Source organism: Choloepus didactylus, chromosome 25 (assembly GCF_015220235.1).
Source record: "Choloepus didactylus isolate mChoDid1 chromosome 25, mChoDid1.pri, whole genome shotgun sequence".
NCBI classification, from domain to species: domain Eukaryota; kingdom Metazoa; phylum Chordata; class Mammalia; order Pilosa; family Megalonychidae; genus Choloepus; species Choloepus didactylus.
Window position 1 is genome coordinate 1,560,642 of NC_051331.1, and position 15,438 is coordinate 1,576,079.

At 63.8% G+C, this 15,438-nt stretch overlaps 3 protein-coding genes across 5 annotated transcripts; 2 read left to right on the forward strand and 1 right to left on the reverse strand.

Moving 5' to 3' along the window:
* Positions 1-1,375: 1,375 nt before the first annotated feature.
* PDE4C (phosphodiesterase 4C) lies at positions 1,376-10,174 on the reverse strand. Of its 2 annotated transcripts, XM_037817986.1 has the most exons (14): positions 9,925-10,174; positions 7,592-7,768; positions 6,853-7,006; positions 6,691-6,739; positions 6,356-6,468; positions 6,177-6,270; positions 5,469-5,632; positions 5,208-5,306; positions 4,676-4,840; positions 4,491-4,590; positions 4,021-4,175; positions 3,322-3,444; positions 2,933-3,115; positions 1,376-2,609 (listed from the first exon to the last, which is right to left on the reverse strand). In XM_037817986.1, exons 1-14 carry the CDS (start codon positions 10,038-10,040, stop codon positions 2,367-2,369), a joined length of 1,935 nt encoding a protein of 644 aa, XP_037673914.1. In that variant the 5' UTR covers positions 10,041-10,174; the 3' UTR covers positions 1,376-2,366. The 2 variants fall into 2 exon arrangements, with proteins under 2 accessions (XP_037673914.1, XP_037673913.1); XM_037817985.1 differs by having other exon boundaries at positions 4,021-4,590.
* LOC119520295 (atherin-like) lies at positions 8,648-10,361 on the forward strand. Of its 2 annotated transcripts, none has more exons than XM_037818047.1 (2): positions 8,648-9,018; positions 9,244-10,361. In XM_037818047.1, the coding sequence occupies exons 1-2, from the start codon at positions 9,015-9,017 to the stop codon at positions 9,834-9,836; spliced, it is 597 nt and encodes a 198-aa protein (XP_037673975.1). In that variant the 5' UTR covers positions 8,648-9,014; the 3' UTR covers positions 9,837-10,361. The 2 variants fall into 2 exon arrangements, with proteins under 2 accessions (XP_037673975.1, XP_037673974.1); XM_037818046.1 differs by having other exon boundaries at positions 8,648-8,838.
* Positions 10,362-12,490: 2,129 nt separating this feature from the next.
* Positions 12,491-15,438, forward strand: LOC119520201 (collagen alpha-1(I) chain-like). Its single transcript, XM_037817904.1, has 4 exons — positions 12,491-12,580; positions 13,052-13,178; positions 13,297-14,574; positions 15,130-15,438. The coding sequence occupies exons 1-3, from the start codon at positions 12,491-12,493 to the stop codon at positions 14,100-14,102; spliced, it is 1,023 nt and encodes a 340-aa protein (XP_037673832.1). The 3' UTR covers positions 14,103-14,574; positions 15,130-15,438.

A 15,438-nucleotide genomic window follows, 5' to 3' on the forward strand; every position in this document is an offset into this window, starting at 1 on the left:
TTGTCCACCTTCTCCACTGCGCAGAATGGCGAGAACTCAGAAAAATATGGAAGTAAAGTAAAAACAAATCCAGCCCCATTCCCCGTCCCCCATGCTCCCCGTGGGGACAAGGGGCCGGGTCCCCAGCTCGGGGTGGGGCCCCCGTGGAGGGGAGGACGCCCGGCCTTGGGGCACCCGGCCCCCCATCTCTCCTGCCCCCAAACACTCTCTCTTCGGGCTTGGTCCGTGGTTGGTGCTCACAAACACCCACTGATTTGAGGGGGTGTGGGGGAGTCGGCCCCCGACATTTTCAGCGCCTTCTGCACTGACGGTTTTTTATTTTTAGATAAACGTAGAGCAAGGCCTGTAATGTTGAGTTGCAGCCTCTGGCTGAGCTGGGGAGCGAGAGGGGCTGGGTCCCACGCCCCCGCGCAGCTGGGGACCCTGACCCCTGCTTCCCGCCCTCTGCCTGGAACTGCCCTCGCCCCCTCATGTGTCTGATCAGTCGCCACCTCCCCCGGGCGGGCTGGTTCCTGCTGTCACCCCCTTTGCCACTTTTCTCCTCCCTGAAATGATCGTGCTGCTTTATCCACCCTCTGAGCCGACCAAGGGCCCCGAAAAGCCAGGATGGGCGCCTGGCTCCGAGGCCTGAGGACGCGGGAAGAGCCCAGCGAGGGCGGATGGAGGAGAGAAGGAACGGTGCGGGGGGAGGGTGGCCTCCCTGAAGGGGTCTCCTTGGGGCAGAGACTGAGGGAGGAGAAAGGAGCAGGCCTGGGAGAGCTGGGGACAGGGCCCCAGGGAGGGGGACAGGGGACAGGGCTGCAGGGACAGGGCCTCCCATTTGAGGGCAAATGAGCCTCACCCAGGGCTGAAAATCCCCAGGGCCCCGAGGACCACCCCCAGCTTCCCCTCCAGGTCTAGGGGGTCACAAAGACCCAGGAAGGGCCCCCAGGAGGAGGAAACGGGAACTGGGAGAAGGGCGCTGCTTCTCCTGCCCCCCGCAAACCTCCTGTGGAATGGGGAGAAGAGGAGCATTTGCTGCAGCTGCCATGAAGTGACTACAGCACCGGGAGGCTAAGGGACCTGTGGAAGCAGATAAAGGCCATCTTGGGGGGTGGAGTGGACAGCAGGGGACACCAGCCCTCCGGGAATCACGGTCTGGATGGGGCCGGTGGTCAGGGAGGACTTCCTGGAGGAGGCAATGCTGAGCCAAGGTCAGAGGGTGAGGATGTAGGGCAGAAAGCATTGCAGGCAGAGGGAACAGCATGTGCGAAGGGCCCAAGGTGGGATGTGTGCTTTGTGTGCGGGAGGCGGGGGCACGACAGCAGCCCCATCGGGGAGGAATTAACGTTCATATAAACACTTAGAGAAGAAGCTGGAGGGGGGTGATCTGGGCTGCGGTTAGAGCCGAATTTTATTTTTGCACTTTTCCATCCTTCCTAAATGCTCTACAGTGAGCATGTGATACTTTATAAGTAAAGGGGATGTGGGGGGAAGACAGAAAAAATCAAACTGAAAATCCCATAAATCTCCACCTTTTAAAAGGCTGGAAGGAATGTGGGGTGAGTGGCTGGGAAGGAAGCTGTCTGCTCTCCACGAGGCCTGGACCCCTGGGAAGAAGGCGTCCAGCAAGGAGGCCGGGAGTCTCCGGTCCAGACCCCTCTGTGCCTCGGTTTCCCCAACCCTGAAATGGGCACAATACTAATTTGGGGTCCCTGTCTGTGTTAAGACTTGAAGGCTTGAATTAACTGCAGAAAAACGCACGCTGCCCATTCCTCAGGCAGAGTCTGTCCCAGCACTGGGGTCAGAGGGGGAAACTGAGGCCCAGAGGGGCCGTGACTCGCACAAAAAGCAGCAGAGGCTTTCCTCCCCACTCCTGCCAGCTTCACTACCCCAGAGACACAAAGCAGGCACAGGCCAGGCACACAATAGGTGCTCAATAAATATGTGATAAAGAATGACAGGATCAATCAAGTGATAGATGTGGCTTAAGAGTCACAGCCAGAGAAAGTGGCCAAGGGACCTCTGGCAGGTGTCCCCCATCCACACCGGGGATGGAGGACAAGGAGGGGGATCCCAAGAGCCTGCCCCTCAGAGCGATCTCTCAGCTGAGCCTGTGGTCAGAGTGGACCGTAGCCAAGCACCTCCAATCTGACTCTGAGACCTCTCTGTAACTGAAAGCTCGATGGGGTGGGAGTGTGAGGCCGGGGCCTCTTGGGACTTCTTTCTGGAAAGTCCATCTGCAGGGGCCGTTAGGTGTCAGAGGGCTCGGCCATCATGTTGTCCTCATGGCCCGCACAGGGCTTGCCCACAGTCCTCTGGTTGTCCAGGGGTGGGGTCCCGGGGCCTAGGAGCTTGGTGTTGGGCAACTCTGAGGCCTCCCCATCTCATGCTGCCTGCCCTTCGCCCTCCTCCTCTTCCTCCTCGGCCTCCTCCAGGGTCAGCCCAAACTGGACCCCGTCAGGGCCTCCCCGCTCAGGGCTGCTGGGCTCCGCGGGGCTGCGGGAGATCCTGCTCTGGTACCACTCGCGGTTGTCCTCCAGCGTGTCCAGTAGGCCCTGGGCATCCGGATGCACCAGGTCAGCCCACGTCTCCCACAGCGGGTGTGCGATGTAGTCGATGAACCCCACCTGCGGGGGGCGGGGGAGAGATGGGTGCTGGGACCGGTGCAGCCTCCAGCCCTCCTTGGCTGGGCTGTTCCCTCTGCCTGGAATGCCATTTCCCAACTCCTATTCATCCTTCAAAACCCTCTTCAAATAACCCCTTCTCTAGGAAGCCTCCCTTGCCCCCTCTGGGCTTCCCCAATCCCTGGGCATCTCTCCCCCGACCCCAGCCACGTCTCCCAGATGGCGAGCTCTTCTGTTGTCCCCCACATCACCCCAACCGCACCTCTCCAAATCCCATGAGCTCAGGTCCTGCTTCCCCACAGCCCAGGCCTGCCACACCCGCGGACCTGTGACTTCTCCACGGAGGCCGTGAGCTTGTCGCACATGGGGCTGATGTCCATCCCCCGCGCACGCTCGCGGTCGCCCTGCCGGAAGAACTCGGCCATGATGCGGTCCGTCCACTGGCGGTACAGGGGGAGCGGCTTGGTGGGGTTGCTGAGGTCGGCGCAGTGCACCAGGTTCTGCAGCACCTGGGGAAACCAAGGCTCAGGAGGGAGCAGCCAGGCGGACCCTCCCCCCCCAAAGGACTGGCCGCCCCCGGAGGGGCTGGAAGCACGGACATCTGGGGGAAACTGAGGCCCAGGAGGGCAAGGAGTGGCCAAGGAACAGCCATGCCACCCCTGGGCCTCCTTTGCTCGGGCATGCAGTCGGCACTACCTAAGTGCCCGGCGCCTACCTGGATGCGGTCGGAGTAGTTGTCCAGCAGCAGGACACCGAGGCTCGCCACTTTCTTGGTCTCCACCATGGTCTTCAGGTCGGCTAGGAGGGTCATGTGCTTGGACATGTCCGTGGCCAGCACCTGGGGCGGGGGCAGCAGAGCGTGAGGGGTCCAGGACCCCCCACCCTCACCCCCCCCCAGATACCACCCTGGCTGGGACCCTGGGCTCCCTGAGCCTCGATGGCCTCATCCGGGAAATGGGCGGATGTGGCTGCTAATCCAGGGCCCAGGACACGGGAGGGGCTCGGTCCACGGTCCCTTCCCGAGGTCGGTGAGCTCGGCCGTGTGTCTCAAGGGTGGGACAGGGCAAGGGGCAGGGGGACTGGGCCTGGGGGATGAGGCAGGCCCGTGCAAAGGTCCTGGGGCAGGGCAGAGCTGGGGGTGTTGAAGGAGAAGGGAGGAGATGCGTGTGGCTGGAAGGAGGGAGCAAGGGGTGACGGGGGACTAGGTCGCAGGGAGGGATGGGGCTTTATTCAGAGTGTCCCTCTGGCTACCACGTGGCTGCAAGGATGGTATTCAGCCATTTGGAGGGAAGTCTGGTCCTTTGCACAGAGGTTAAAAACCCACTTATCTGGAAACCTCATGGATCCAACCCAGGAACCACTCCCCCCTCCCCGCTACATCACCCCCCAGCTCCACCCACCACTGGGACCTCACCATGTCAATGACCATCCTGCGCAGACTCAGCCGCTGCTTGGTGCTCAAATTCTGGAAGATGTTGCAGTTTTCCACCTGCAGTAGCTTGAAGCCCATGGCCAGGTGGTGGTTCTCCAGCACGGAAGCATCATTGTACATGAGCGCCAGCTCGGAGTCTATGGGGAAGGCTGGGAGCCTCAAGATCCACCCGCCAAGCCCATCCCATTCAAGGGCAGGTGTGGGGAAAATCCTTAGCAAACTCCTATGCATGCGTTGAAGCCCTAGCTGTAATGCCCCTTCTCCAGGAAGCCTTCCAAAACCCCATCCCTCTCTCCATCTGTTCCTGCCCTGACTTTGTGGGACTGGGGGTGTCTGTGTCCAGCTCCACAACCCTGAGTTGGGGAACTCCTTGGAGTCTAGGCATGATGGGGGGCAGTGTGTACTAGATGCTGGCTGAAAGAAGGACTGAGTCTTTGTCTTATTAGACTCACGAGTGTTGATCAGAAACTGGTTGGAGACCCCAGGGTGGTCCACATCGTGGATGGCGCTTGCAAAGATGGCGGCCAGGACTTCCAGGTCTGTGAACACGGCCTGGGTGGGCCCGGGGCCCCGGGGGGTGAGGGCTGGGCTCTCAGAGCCCGTGCCCACAGGCCGCCCACCCCCAGCAGGGCATTACCTCAAGGGCGGGCGTGGCCAGCAGCACATGCGTGGACTGGGCCACGTCAGCGGCGTGCAGGCTGTTGTGGTATGCCACATCGGCGTGGTAGTGGCCCTCCAGTGTCAGCAGGTAGGTGGCGAGCGTGTCAGCCGGGATCCGGAATGTCTTGAGCAGGTCCCGCTCCTGGTCCACCACAGGCCCCAGGTCAGGGACACGCTGCTCCCACTCTTCTTCCTATCCGTTCCTCAAAAGCCCCCTCCTCCAGGATGCCCTCCCTGCTTTCCCTCTCTCCCCATCCTTTGACCCTGCAGAGCCAGGTGTGCCTGTGTCCAACTGTTCTCTCCAGACAGGGTCTCTTCAGGGCTGGGCCCTGGGCTGAGGCTTGCTGACAATGAAAATTTTAAGCCAGCAAACTCCTATTCATCCTTCAAAACCCTGCTCAAATAATCCCATTGAGAAATGTCAGAAGGACCCTGAAGAATGAATGGAGTGGAAATGAGTGAAAAAAAACCTTAGGAGTCATATTGGAAGCCAAAGGCAGTGGAGGTACCTGCAAGATGCTGAACATGATGACAGTAAGAGGCCGGTTCCCGCTGAGCTCTGCTACCCTGAACACGTCAAGCCCCCACTTGTTGGTGTCTTCCAGCTCCTGAAATGCAAAGGACTGGAGCTTCACTCCAGCCCCCCAACTCCCCCAGACTCTGTAGCCTCAATCCCCTGGACCCCACATTGAGCCCACCTGCCCCATGTACAGGTGGACAAACCGAGGCCCAAGAGAGGGCATCTGGACAGAGCCACGGCTCAGACCCACCTTGGCCAGCTGCCCCTCCTGCTCAGTCTGGACCCCGAAGCGTGGGAGGGTGGCCATGGAGAGGCTGGCACTGTGGGGAAGCCCACGCAGGCCGCTGATCTGGGACATGGGCCGTGGGGCCTCTGGGGGGGTCCCACTGGGCAGCTCCACCTCCGTCTGCTGGTCTGTAATGCAGCGGCAGGGGTCTCAGAGAAGCCAGTTCACCCGCTGGGGTCGTCCTACTTCGTCTCCAGGACTTGAATGCGTCAAGCCTTGGGATCAACCTAATTCCCGTTTTACCTGGACCAAAGCAAGCCTGGAGCCACATCCTTGTCTGACGTGCAGCCCCCTTTCCCCCCTAGCCGTGGCCAGTCTGAGTGCCCCTTCTGCTGGGTATGGTCCCCTGAGAACCCCAAACAGCCCAATATCTGGGGATGGATCCTTTCCATCCTCCAAGCGAGAGTCCTAGATGTCTAATTCCCTCCATCTCCTCCTCGGCAAACTTCTACTAATGCCTCAAAACCCTAGCTTTAATGTCCCCTTCTCCTGGGCAATGCCTCTGTTCTTCCCGCTGGCCCAGCCCTGCCCCATGGAGCTGGGAACAGCCGTGTCCCAGAATGAGGTCACTTCCAGTGTCAGGCCCTAGCAGCCCTTGAAAAGCCTATAAGAGAAACGCCATCTTCCAAGCCCATCTTTCTCTTCCTTCTAACATGGCAACTTTCTGCTCACCCAGGAAAGTCCGGGAGATGTACTCGGACACCTGGCTCCCGGAGTGGCCACTTTCAGACAGGTGGCTCAGCTCTCGGTTGAGCATCCGCTTGAACTACAGGAGGACAGCAAGGGGGTGAGGATGGGATGAAGGGGTCACCGTGGGCAGGGACCCCCCACCTCGGCGCCGGGCCCCTCACCTTGTTGGAGGCCATCTCCCCCACCGAGTGCCCTGTCTGCAGCGCCTCCAGCTGCTCCAGGCACCAGTCCAGCTCGCCCAGAGTCTCCAACGCCAACTGCTGCGCCGTGTCCTCTGGGGGCCAAGCCGGTCAGGTGCCCACTCGGGGACCCTACCCCGGGGCCTCCCACTGGGGCCGCTCAGGACCCAGATTTAGAGAACATCCCCAGGGGCAGCCGGGCCAGGCCCCTCTCTGGGCCTCGGCCCCCCACTTTGGAACAGGGGCTCGGTGGTCTCCACCCCCAAGGGCTATTTTGGGCTGGGGCGGTCAGATGGGGAGGGGGGCAGGCTCCTTACCTGTGGTTGGGGGAGGCTGGCTGCCGGATGGGGGGCTCCCGCTAGACGCCTGCCTGCGGGGCGGTGTGCTCAGGGGTGGCCCTCGCCCACCTGTTTGGCCCCGCCCCCAAGTCTTCCAGGCCCCTCCCTCACCCTCGCGACCCGGCCCCGCCCTCCGCGTACCTGGCGGCCCCGCGGCCTTGCAGGTGGGCGAGGGCCGCGACGTTGCTCCGGACGGTGCGCAGACTGGCCAGCACCTGGCGGGAGGGAGCGGTCAGCGCCGGGAGGGAGGGGGCGGCTCAGGCGGCGCGGCTGGCGGGGGGTCGGCGGCACACACCTGGGCAAAAGGCGTCACAATCATGTCTTCTCCGTGTCTGCGGGGAGAGGGGCGATCAGGGAGGTCGGTTGCAAGGAGCTTTGACCCAGACCATACCCTCTGATGCGCGTGCCCTCCCCTCAGGACCCTTCCTCTGTGTGCCACCCCCTCCACCCCGGGTCCCCCAGGCTCCTCTCCACTCAACTCTCCCTTGAGGGCCCCCACAGCCCCTTCCACCAATCACTCTATCAGTTCCAGTCTCATGAGTGCGAAAGTGGGTCCCAGGGACCTCAGGGGTCTTAGCAGAGCCAGGACAGATCGTAACTCCCTTTTCACTTTGGCTACAAGGAAGCTCAAATCAAAGTGTCTGTTCTATGGCTGTCGATTGGCCTTAATGGTTCTCGGAGCTCTCCCCCAGCCTAAGGCTGAGCACAGAGGATCGCCTGGGATCACTGTGGAATGAGCAACGGAATAAGTGATCTGCCTGGCAAACTCCTACTCAAACTTCAAAGCCCTGTTCAAATGGCCACTTGAAGGAGGTTGACTGGATGCAGGAGTAAAGGAAGGAAGGAGGAGGAGATGGCATTCCACCCGCCCCGGACTCACAGGTCACTGGCCACCGAGGAGTTCCGGGACATGGCTTTGGGGGGGAGCTCATAGTCGCTGTCCACGCGGTACAGGAAAGACTCGCGCCTCTGGCTGTGCGCGGCAGGAGCCTGGGTGACCCGGCCAGGAAGGTCCTGGGGGTTCCTTCCGCACGGGAGTCCATTTTCCAGGTCAAAGCTGAAGGTAGAAGGGGTGCGGTCAGGGTCGAGAGTCCCGGGACTGGAGGCCCCAGTTACAAAGGAGGAAACTGAGGCCTGGACCTCACGGCAAGTCCCGGGGGACTGGAGGGGCTCCCTGCCCTCCCGAACGCGCTGCCGGCCTCAGGGCCTATGCACGGGCTGTGCCCTCCTCTGGAAGCGAGGCCCCGACGGCCCCTGCTCAGGGACAGGTCCTCCTGTCCCTCCCTCCAAACTGCAGCCAGAGTAAAGGTGGGAAGGGGCTTGGCCAGGGACGCGGGTGTTGGGGGGCTTGATCACCAAGGGGAGGGGCTGCCTGAGGGACACGGGCTTTGGAGGAGGGGTTGGCAGGACACGGAGACGCCAGGGGCCGCCCAGGCCTCGGGGCTTCTGCAAAGGGCCAGGGTCCACCAGCTTCCGGGCCCGGGACCTCCCCAGCCCCGCCGCCGCGATGCCCACGGGCGGGGGTCGCGTGCGCAGGCGCAGACCCGGAGGTCCGTCGGAGGCTCGGGGCCCGGGGCCGCCGAGGTTGGCTCCGATTGGAATCGGGTGTATTCGGCAGGATTCGGCCGGGCTCGGCCAAGTCCGGCCCGGGTGTGGCTGAGCTCGGTCGGATCCGTCGGGTGGGACCTGTTCCGGATGAGTTCGGTCGGGCTCGGGGATGTCCGACTGCACTCGGGCTGCCACGAGCACGTCCGGGTGGCGCTCGGTCGGGGTCGGGCATATTCGACTAAATCCGGCAGCACTCGGGTAAACTCGGGCATGTTCGGGCCGCTCCGGCTGCTTCCGCGACTCCGCGGAAAGCCTCCCACCCAGACTACCGCCCCCCGCTCCGTGACGTCACCCGGAGGGGCGGGGTTCTTAATCCTTCCCTGCCCAGGAAGGGGTGCAGCCACCGGCCCAGAGGATCCTTAAGGGCGGGCTAGCGGCTGCAGATGCCCCCAGACTCTGCCCTCCGCAGGGGAGACCTGGTGGTGGCGACCCTCAGACCCTTCCTCGTCTCTCCCCAAAGGATTCTGAGAAAGCGCGCCTATGGACAGCTGGGGAAACTGAGGCCGGGAGCGGTCAGAGGTCCGGGTGCGGAGGGTTAAGGCGGCTGGGACGGGTTCTCTCGGGGCAGAAGGAGCTGTTTTTCTTTCTGCTCTAAACTTAGCCGGGAGCGGCGGGGTCAGGCCGCGGTTCCATGACGCGAGCGGCGCGCGGCGAGGCAGCCTGGTGTGGGAACGGCGGGGCCGCCCACCGGCCCGATGGGTAAACCGAGGCACGAGGGGCCTCGGAGGCCCCGGGCTGCAGACCTGGGTTTGAGTCCGGCCTGCTGCAGACCCACCCTCCCGAGGCGACTTTGGGGAGGGGAGTAGAGGGGAGGACAGCGGGCTGGGGTGGCCCTCGGGGACCACGGTCACGACCCCCGCCCCAGCTCGGTCCCTGTCCGACCCTGGAGAAGTGACCGACCTCTCCTTTCCTCTCCGAGGCTAGAGCCAGCAGCCTGCAAACTGGGTCCGCAGGCGGCACAAGCCGAGCGCGCGGTGCCAGCCGACAGTCGGCGCCCGCGAGCTCCGCCTCCGACCCCAGCCTCGCCTCCCCGCCGCCCGAGGGCACAGGCGCTTCCTGCGGTGCGGGGATTCGAACCCGAGCGGCGCGTGGAGTCCTCGGAGGACGCGACCCCGCGGAACCACGCGGAGTGGGTGCTTCTTGCTCGCGGCTCCCCGCTCAGCCGCCGCCGCGCCCTCTCGCACCCCGAGCACCCTGCCTGGCACGCCCCGGGGACAACAAGGGCTCGGCGGGAGGCCCCCGGGCCACGTCGTTGCTGGTGGGGGGCCGGGGGCGAGGGGAGGACAGCTCCCCCAGCCCCGAGGGTCCGACGGGTGTCAGGGGGCGCCATGCACTGCAGCCTGGCCTGCCCCGTCCTGCTGGGGGGGGGGGACAAGCGGCTGGTCCTCGGCGCGCGCGTCGGGAGGCGGGTGGAGACAGAGGCGAGAGACGAAGAGACAGAGATGGAGAGAGAGGCAGAGTCACCCGCTGCGAGAGAGCCCGGGCGCGGGGGTTGCGGGGTGCAGAAAGAAAGCTAAAGACCAAGGCGGGGAGGTGGCCCCGCTGTCCCCTCCTGCCTTCCCGCCTCCACGCGCGCGCGTCCCAGGGGCTCCAGGGCCCCCTCACCAGAGCGGATGCGCCAAGGTGAAGCGCCGCTGCACGCGGCTGCCCTGGGTCACCAGGAGCTTCCTGAAGAGCCCGGGGGAGCCGCGGGGGGAGCCGGGCGCGGGGGTCCCCTGCATGGCGGAGACCTCGTGGAGGCGGGACGCGGGGCCAGGGTGCGCGGGAGCTTTTCTGGCCGGCCGCGGGGGCGGGGCCTGGCGGGGAGGGGCCGGCCGCGGCCCGGACACACACACACGCACACACACACGCACCCGGAACAAGTGGGGCAATTGAGGCACGGCGGTGGGGCGCGAGTGCCCGCTGCCCTTCCTTGGAGGCCCCGCCCCTTGGGACCGGAACACGGATCTCGGCCCACTTCCCTCCGCCCGCACTTCCCCCATTAGCCAACCTGTGGGACCAAAAATTTGGCTGAGAAGAGTGGGATGCGGAAGTCAGAGGAGGGAGGTGTTTACAGCCCTGGGCTCCAGCAAGTGGGGGTTGAGGAGGGGCACCCTGTTTCCAATCCCCCTCTCCATTATCCACATGAGGAACTTGAGGTCCAGGGCCTGCAAGGGGATGCCCAGAAACCCCAAACCTTTAGTTCTAGGCCAGGTGTGGAAACAGGCTTAGAGAGTGGAACAGCCTTGGGGCTTCGTGCCCCCCCTTCCACACCCCACACGACCCGCTCCTCTCGCTGACACTCCCCAGACCCATCTCTGGGTTCCTTCACCTCCCTGCTGTCTCTGCTGGACAAACATCCGTCTCCAACCCGGCCAGGCCCTCTGTCCCGCGGCTCAGCCAAGTGCCCTCCCCTGCTTCCCCTTGCAGGGCCCCACGGCTGGGAAGGGGGGCATTTGGGGTCTGCAGGGTTTGGGGGGGTCTGAGTCAGGCTCTCTGCCCTCAGAACACTGGGGTCCTTGCTTTACAGAGGAAACCAAATCTCAGATGACGGCATACTGGGAGGTGTGGCAGTGGCCACGTCACAGGTAGGGGAAACTGAGGCCAAGGAGGCTGCTACTGTGGGAGAGCCCCTGGCCCAGCCTTGCCCTGCGGGTCCGTCTCCTTGGAAACGGCAATCCCAGGGGTATCTGAGATGCAACTCGGGGTGACCAGGGCTTCGACGGGGGAACTGAGGCACTGTGGGGAGGAGACTCCGACCCCGTCCCACTAAGGTGGGAAACATTATCGCCCCCACTTTACAGATAAGGAAACGGAGGCCCTAAGAGGGGTGGGGCAGCCGGGAGGACAGAGCGTCTCCTCGTCCCCCTCCCACCCTGGTGGACACCTGGTGGGACTCAGCTCTCACTGTCCCCAAGACAAAAATATGTCTGTAGCTGCTGGGCCTAATTATAGCCAGTTCCCAGGGGACGGGGCCGCCAGGACTGGCCTGGTGCAGCTGCTGGAGCCGGAGTCCGAGGAGCCCTGAGACCTCCCCAGCCCCATGGGAGGGGCTCACGGTGGTCCCCTGCCCCCAAGGGGAAACTGATGCACAGAGCGCTTCCGTCACTTCCCTGGAATTGCAGGTGTTAAATGGAAGGTCAAGGCCAAACATGATACTTTGAGCATCTCCATCGCACCTGGAGCTGAGCCAAGAAAAAGCCATTTGATTTTCAAGACAGCTCCACAAGGTGGGGTTACGTCATCTCCATTTTGCAGATGGGGAAACTGAGGCCCAGGGAGGCGGGGTCACGCAGCCAGTAAGCAGGGCCAGGGGCTTTCTCAGACACCCCTTGCCCCTTAATGAGTTATCCGGCTTTCCCCCTCCAGGGTCCCAGGGGCCGTACCGCTAACATCAATATTTTATCCCGACTTTTAACAGAAATGTTTCATTAGTAGGTTCAGTTTTTAAATATTTTATCAACTACATGAACAGTAATGTGTTATTAGTGCTTTGGAAGGAAGCCAGGACCCACGGGGTAAGGGGCGGGGGCCATGTCCCTGCGCTGTGTGGGAGCACCCCACTGCCAAGGGTTCCCCCACTTGAGCCTCCCTTCCCTGGGGGACACTTTTCTCCTTTGCCACCAGGTGGCCCCAGCGACACAGGAAGTGAGTGCTAAGGGCCATTTTACAGGTGAGTAAACAGAGGCCCAAGGAGGAGAGACAAGTGGCCCCAAGTCCCACGGAGGGTCCTGGCTGGCGGAGGAGGGGGGTGCCGAGTCCTTGCTCCCACTTGGACATGGGACTGTGTGTCAGTTCCCACCTGCACCTGCTCCAGACCCTCTCACAGCTCCCCATTGCCCCCTATTCAAGTCCACCCCTCCCCAGAGGCCACGTGTGCCAGACACCTGCCGACCCCCCGCCTCACCCTGTGGCAGTCCCCCGCGCCTCATCGCTACTCCACAGACTGGCCAGGCTCCCCGACCCCGTGGCCCAGACACTCTTCTCCTTCAGGTCTCAGTGGGAGGGTCACTGCCTCCGGGAAGTCCTCCCTGACCAGCCAAGTAGATGCTCCCACAGCATCCCCTTGTCATGTGGATGGTTCCACATTTATTATTATTTTTTATCTGCATCTTTCTGTCCCACCAGCCATGCATCCTGCCAGGGCAGGGCCAGGTTTCCCAAGCTCCCCGCCATCCCCCCATCAGCCGGCATGCAGGAGGCACTCAATAAGTGCTCGTGGAATGAAGAGACAGTGGCGGTACATCTAGACAGCCACCGGCGGACGTCCAGACCTGCCGGGGTTGGCTTAGGGATGGGGACAACCTCACCCCTATCCCTAGGGCTGGGAGGGGAACAACACAGAACAGTCGCGACGAAATATAGGAAGTGCAGATCTGTTTGTGTTGCCCTGACAGGAAGTGGAGGCCCAGGGGGAACAGCCACTTGCTCAAGAGCATGTTGCAGCGGGGGCCTGGCCTCGGACCCCGGCTTCCCCAGCCTTCCCAAGGCTGAGCACCCGCCCCCCACCTCAGCACGTGCACAGGAGGACACACACACACACACACACACGCACACGCTCTGCTCACAGGCACACACAGCCCCCTTCTGCCTCTGCACTACCCCCCAGGCTGGCCCAAACCAAATCCTTGTTTGTTCTCTCCTGAAGATGGAAAATCATGAGTCACCAGGAGTGGGGGGGCTGGAGGGAGCTGTGGGGATGCCAAGGGGCCTGCAGGGTCACCTGGGGACAGCTCCAATCCCTCTGGCCTAGGGGACCCCATCTGCCCCAGAGCACCTCCCGGCCCAGGCTGGGGGCCTTGGGCCAGGTTTGCTGATGGAGTCGCAGCCGGTGATCCCAGGAGTCCCCGTGGCCAGCGGGGAGGAAACCGGAGGGGGAAGTGAGTCACCCAGTGCAAACCATCCCAGCTCGAACCTGGGGCCCTTGGTCAGGACCCAAGGGGGACCTAGGGGTCCTGGACCCTGAGCCTTCCCCCCAAATCAAACCATTTCAGTGAGGTAAGGAGCCCCCCACTTCCCTGCCTGTCCTTTCTTACACGCAGGAAACACCCTGTGCTCCAGCTTGCAGGTGTGGGGTGTGTGGGGAGCAGGACGGGCCGCGGTGGTTCTGTCAACACCCACAAGCAGCCACCGGCACCTCAGGGACACAAGGGGTCCCAGAGAGGTCGGTGAGACTCAGCCGACCCCCACGGACCCAAGTGGAACCACACAGGCCGTTTCACGGCCGGGCGCGGCGCATCCGGAGCCGCAGGTCCGCGTGGGTGGACGCGAGGGCCGCCCCCGGAGACCCGCCGGCTGTGGACGGGACGCTCAGGGCCCGGGCGCCGCTGCTAGGACCTGCCAGCCAGACCCGCCGCAGTCCAGACGCGGAAACCGCCTGTGGCTCCAAACCGCGGGCGTCGGCCCCAGCCGCAGAGCCCCGCGCCCCGAGCGCGCCCACCTACCGCCCGCAGGGCCGGGTGGTCCAGGAGCGCTGCGACCTCCGAATCCCGGGCCGGGGGCTCCCCTCGCGCTCGCCGCCGCCCGCCCGCTTGTCCGGGTCTGAGGGAAGCGCTGCTGAACGTGGAGGGCGCGCCGGGGCTGCCGCCACAGGAGCTCCGGGGTCTGGCTACGCCCCGGAGGCTGCGAGCGCCGCTCAGCGCCCCCTCGCCGCCCCGCGGGGTCTCCATGCGCCGCAGGAGGAGCGAGGGTCGGGCCAGGCCGGGGGGGGTGGCGGCGAGGGCAGGGAGCTGTCCGCCCGCGGGGTTCTGAAGTGGCCGGGGCCGGGGTCCCCAGGGCCGGGGGCGGGCTGCCGTCCCCTCTAGTGCCGGATGGAACGGGGTCAAGGCAACGGCCCGGGGTGGGGGGGACGGAAGTTGTCCTTCCGGCCGCTGCTGAAATGGAGGGGAAGGGAGTGGAGGGGCGGGAGACCCCCGGCCCAGGGCGCTGTCCCTGCCGCTGGTGCTGAAAGGGAAGGTGGCGGGACGGCGGGGAGCTGTCCGCCCGCTCCTGGTGCTGAAGCAGACGGGGAGGCCGGGCTCGGAGCTCCCCCGACGGAGGTGCTGAAAGCTGAGAGGTGAGCAGCGGCGGGTCCCCAACCCTCCCCGGTGACAGCGCCAAGGAGGAGGCTGGAGTCAGAGTCGCCGGCTCTGGACATAGGCACACGTGGCCAGGAAGGCAGGCTCAGCGGTTCAGTGCCCGGTGAGGGGACCCTGGAGCCCCGGAACCCCCGCCCACACGGAGCAGAGATCCTGGAGGGACGGGGCAGTGTGGCGGCAAGGCCCTCCCAGGCCTGGGGTGGGCACACAGGGGCTGCTTCTGGTTGGGGCTCGGAGGAGCTGGGGGTGGGGACAGAGGAGAGGAGGGGAAGCCAGGTCCCTTGAATAAACACCCTGGTTCTGCTTCCAAGACCTCCCCCTACCCACAGGGGGGAGTGGGCAGGCAAGAAGCAAACCCACCTTTCACGGAAGCCCAGGGAAAGCCGCAGCCACACCTGAGACCCCCTCCCCACTCCTTTATAGCCACACCCATGCCCAGACCCTCGGCAGAAATGGGGGACCCTGTATGCCCCATCGTGCCCCAGGCTCCATGATTCCGGCCCTCAAATCCCAGCCCTGCCCCTCCTCCCTGGCTCATCCCCACCCACCAGGCACCCTGGTCCTGGGAGTAATTTCCCGGAGAGTGACAAGGGGGGCTGGCGAGAACAGTGGCAGGGCATGGAAGGTGGGCGAGGGGTAGAGAAGGTGCGTTTGCAACTTCATGCTCCTCGGCCCTCTGTCTGGTGGCTCCAGGCTAGGATGCAGAGGCATGTGGGGGTCCGTTGGGGACTTAGAGCCCCAACCTTCTCCCCAGGCTCAGGAGATTTCAAGAGGGCCCCTTCCCCTGGAGACCATCTCCCCACACAGCTGTGACCCCCAGGTTGGAGAAATGGAATGCACTTGAGCCAGGGAGTCAGACAGCCAGTCCAAGCCCCAGCTCTGCCACGTCTTACTACGTGACTAGGAAACAAGCAACACCCTCTGTTCCTTACTTGAGGTGCTCAGTCCCCAGCATCCTCCCTTTTGGGAGATGAGACACGGGCCTTCGTGATATCTCCCCCTGACAATGTTGCAAGGATTAAAGGAGATGCTGCATGTGGGGTGTCAGAGCCCCATGTCCACA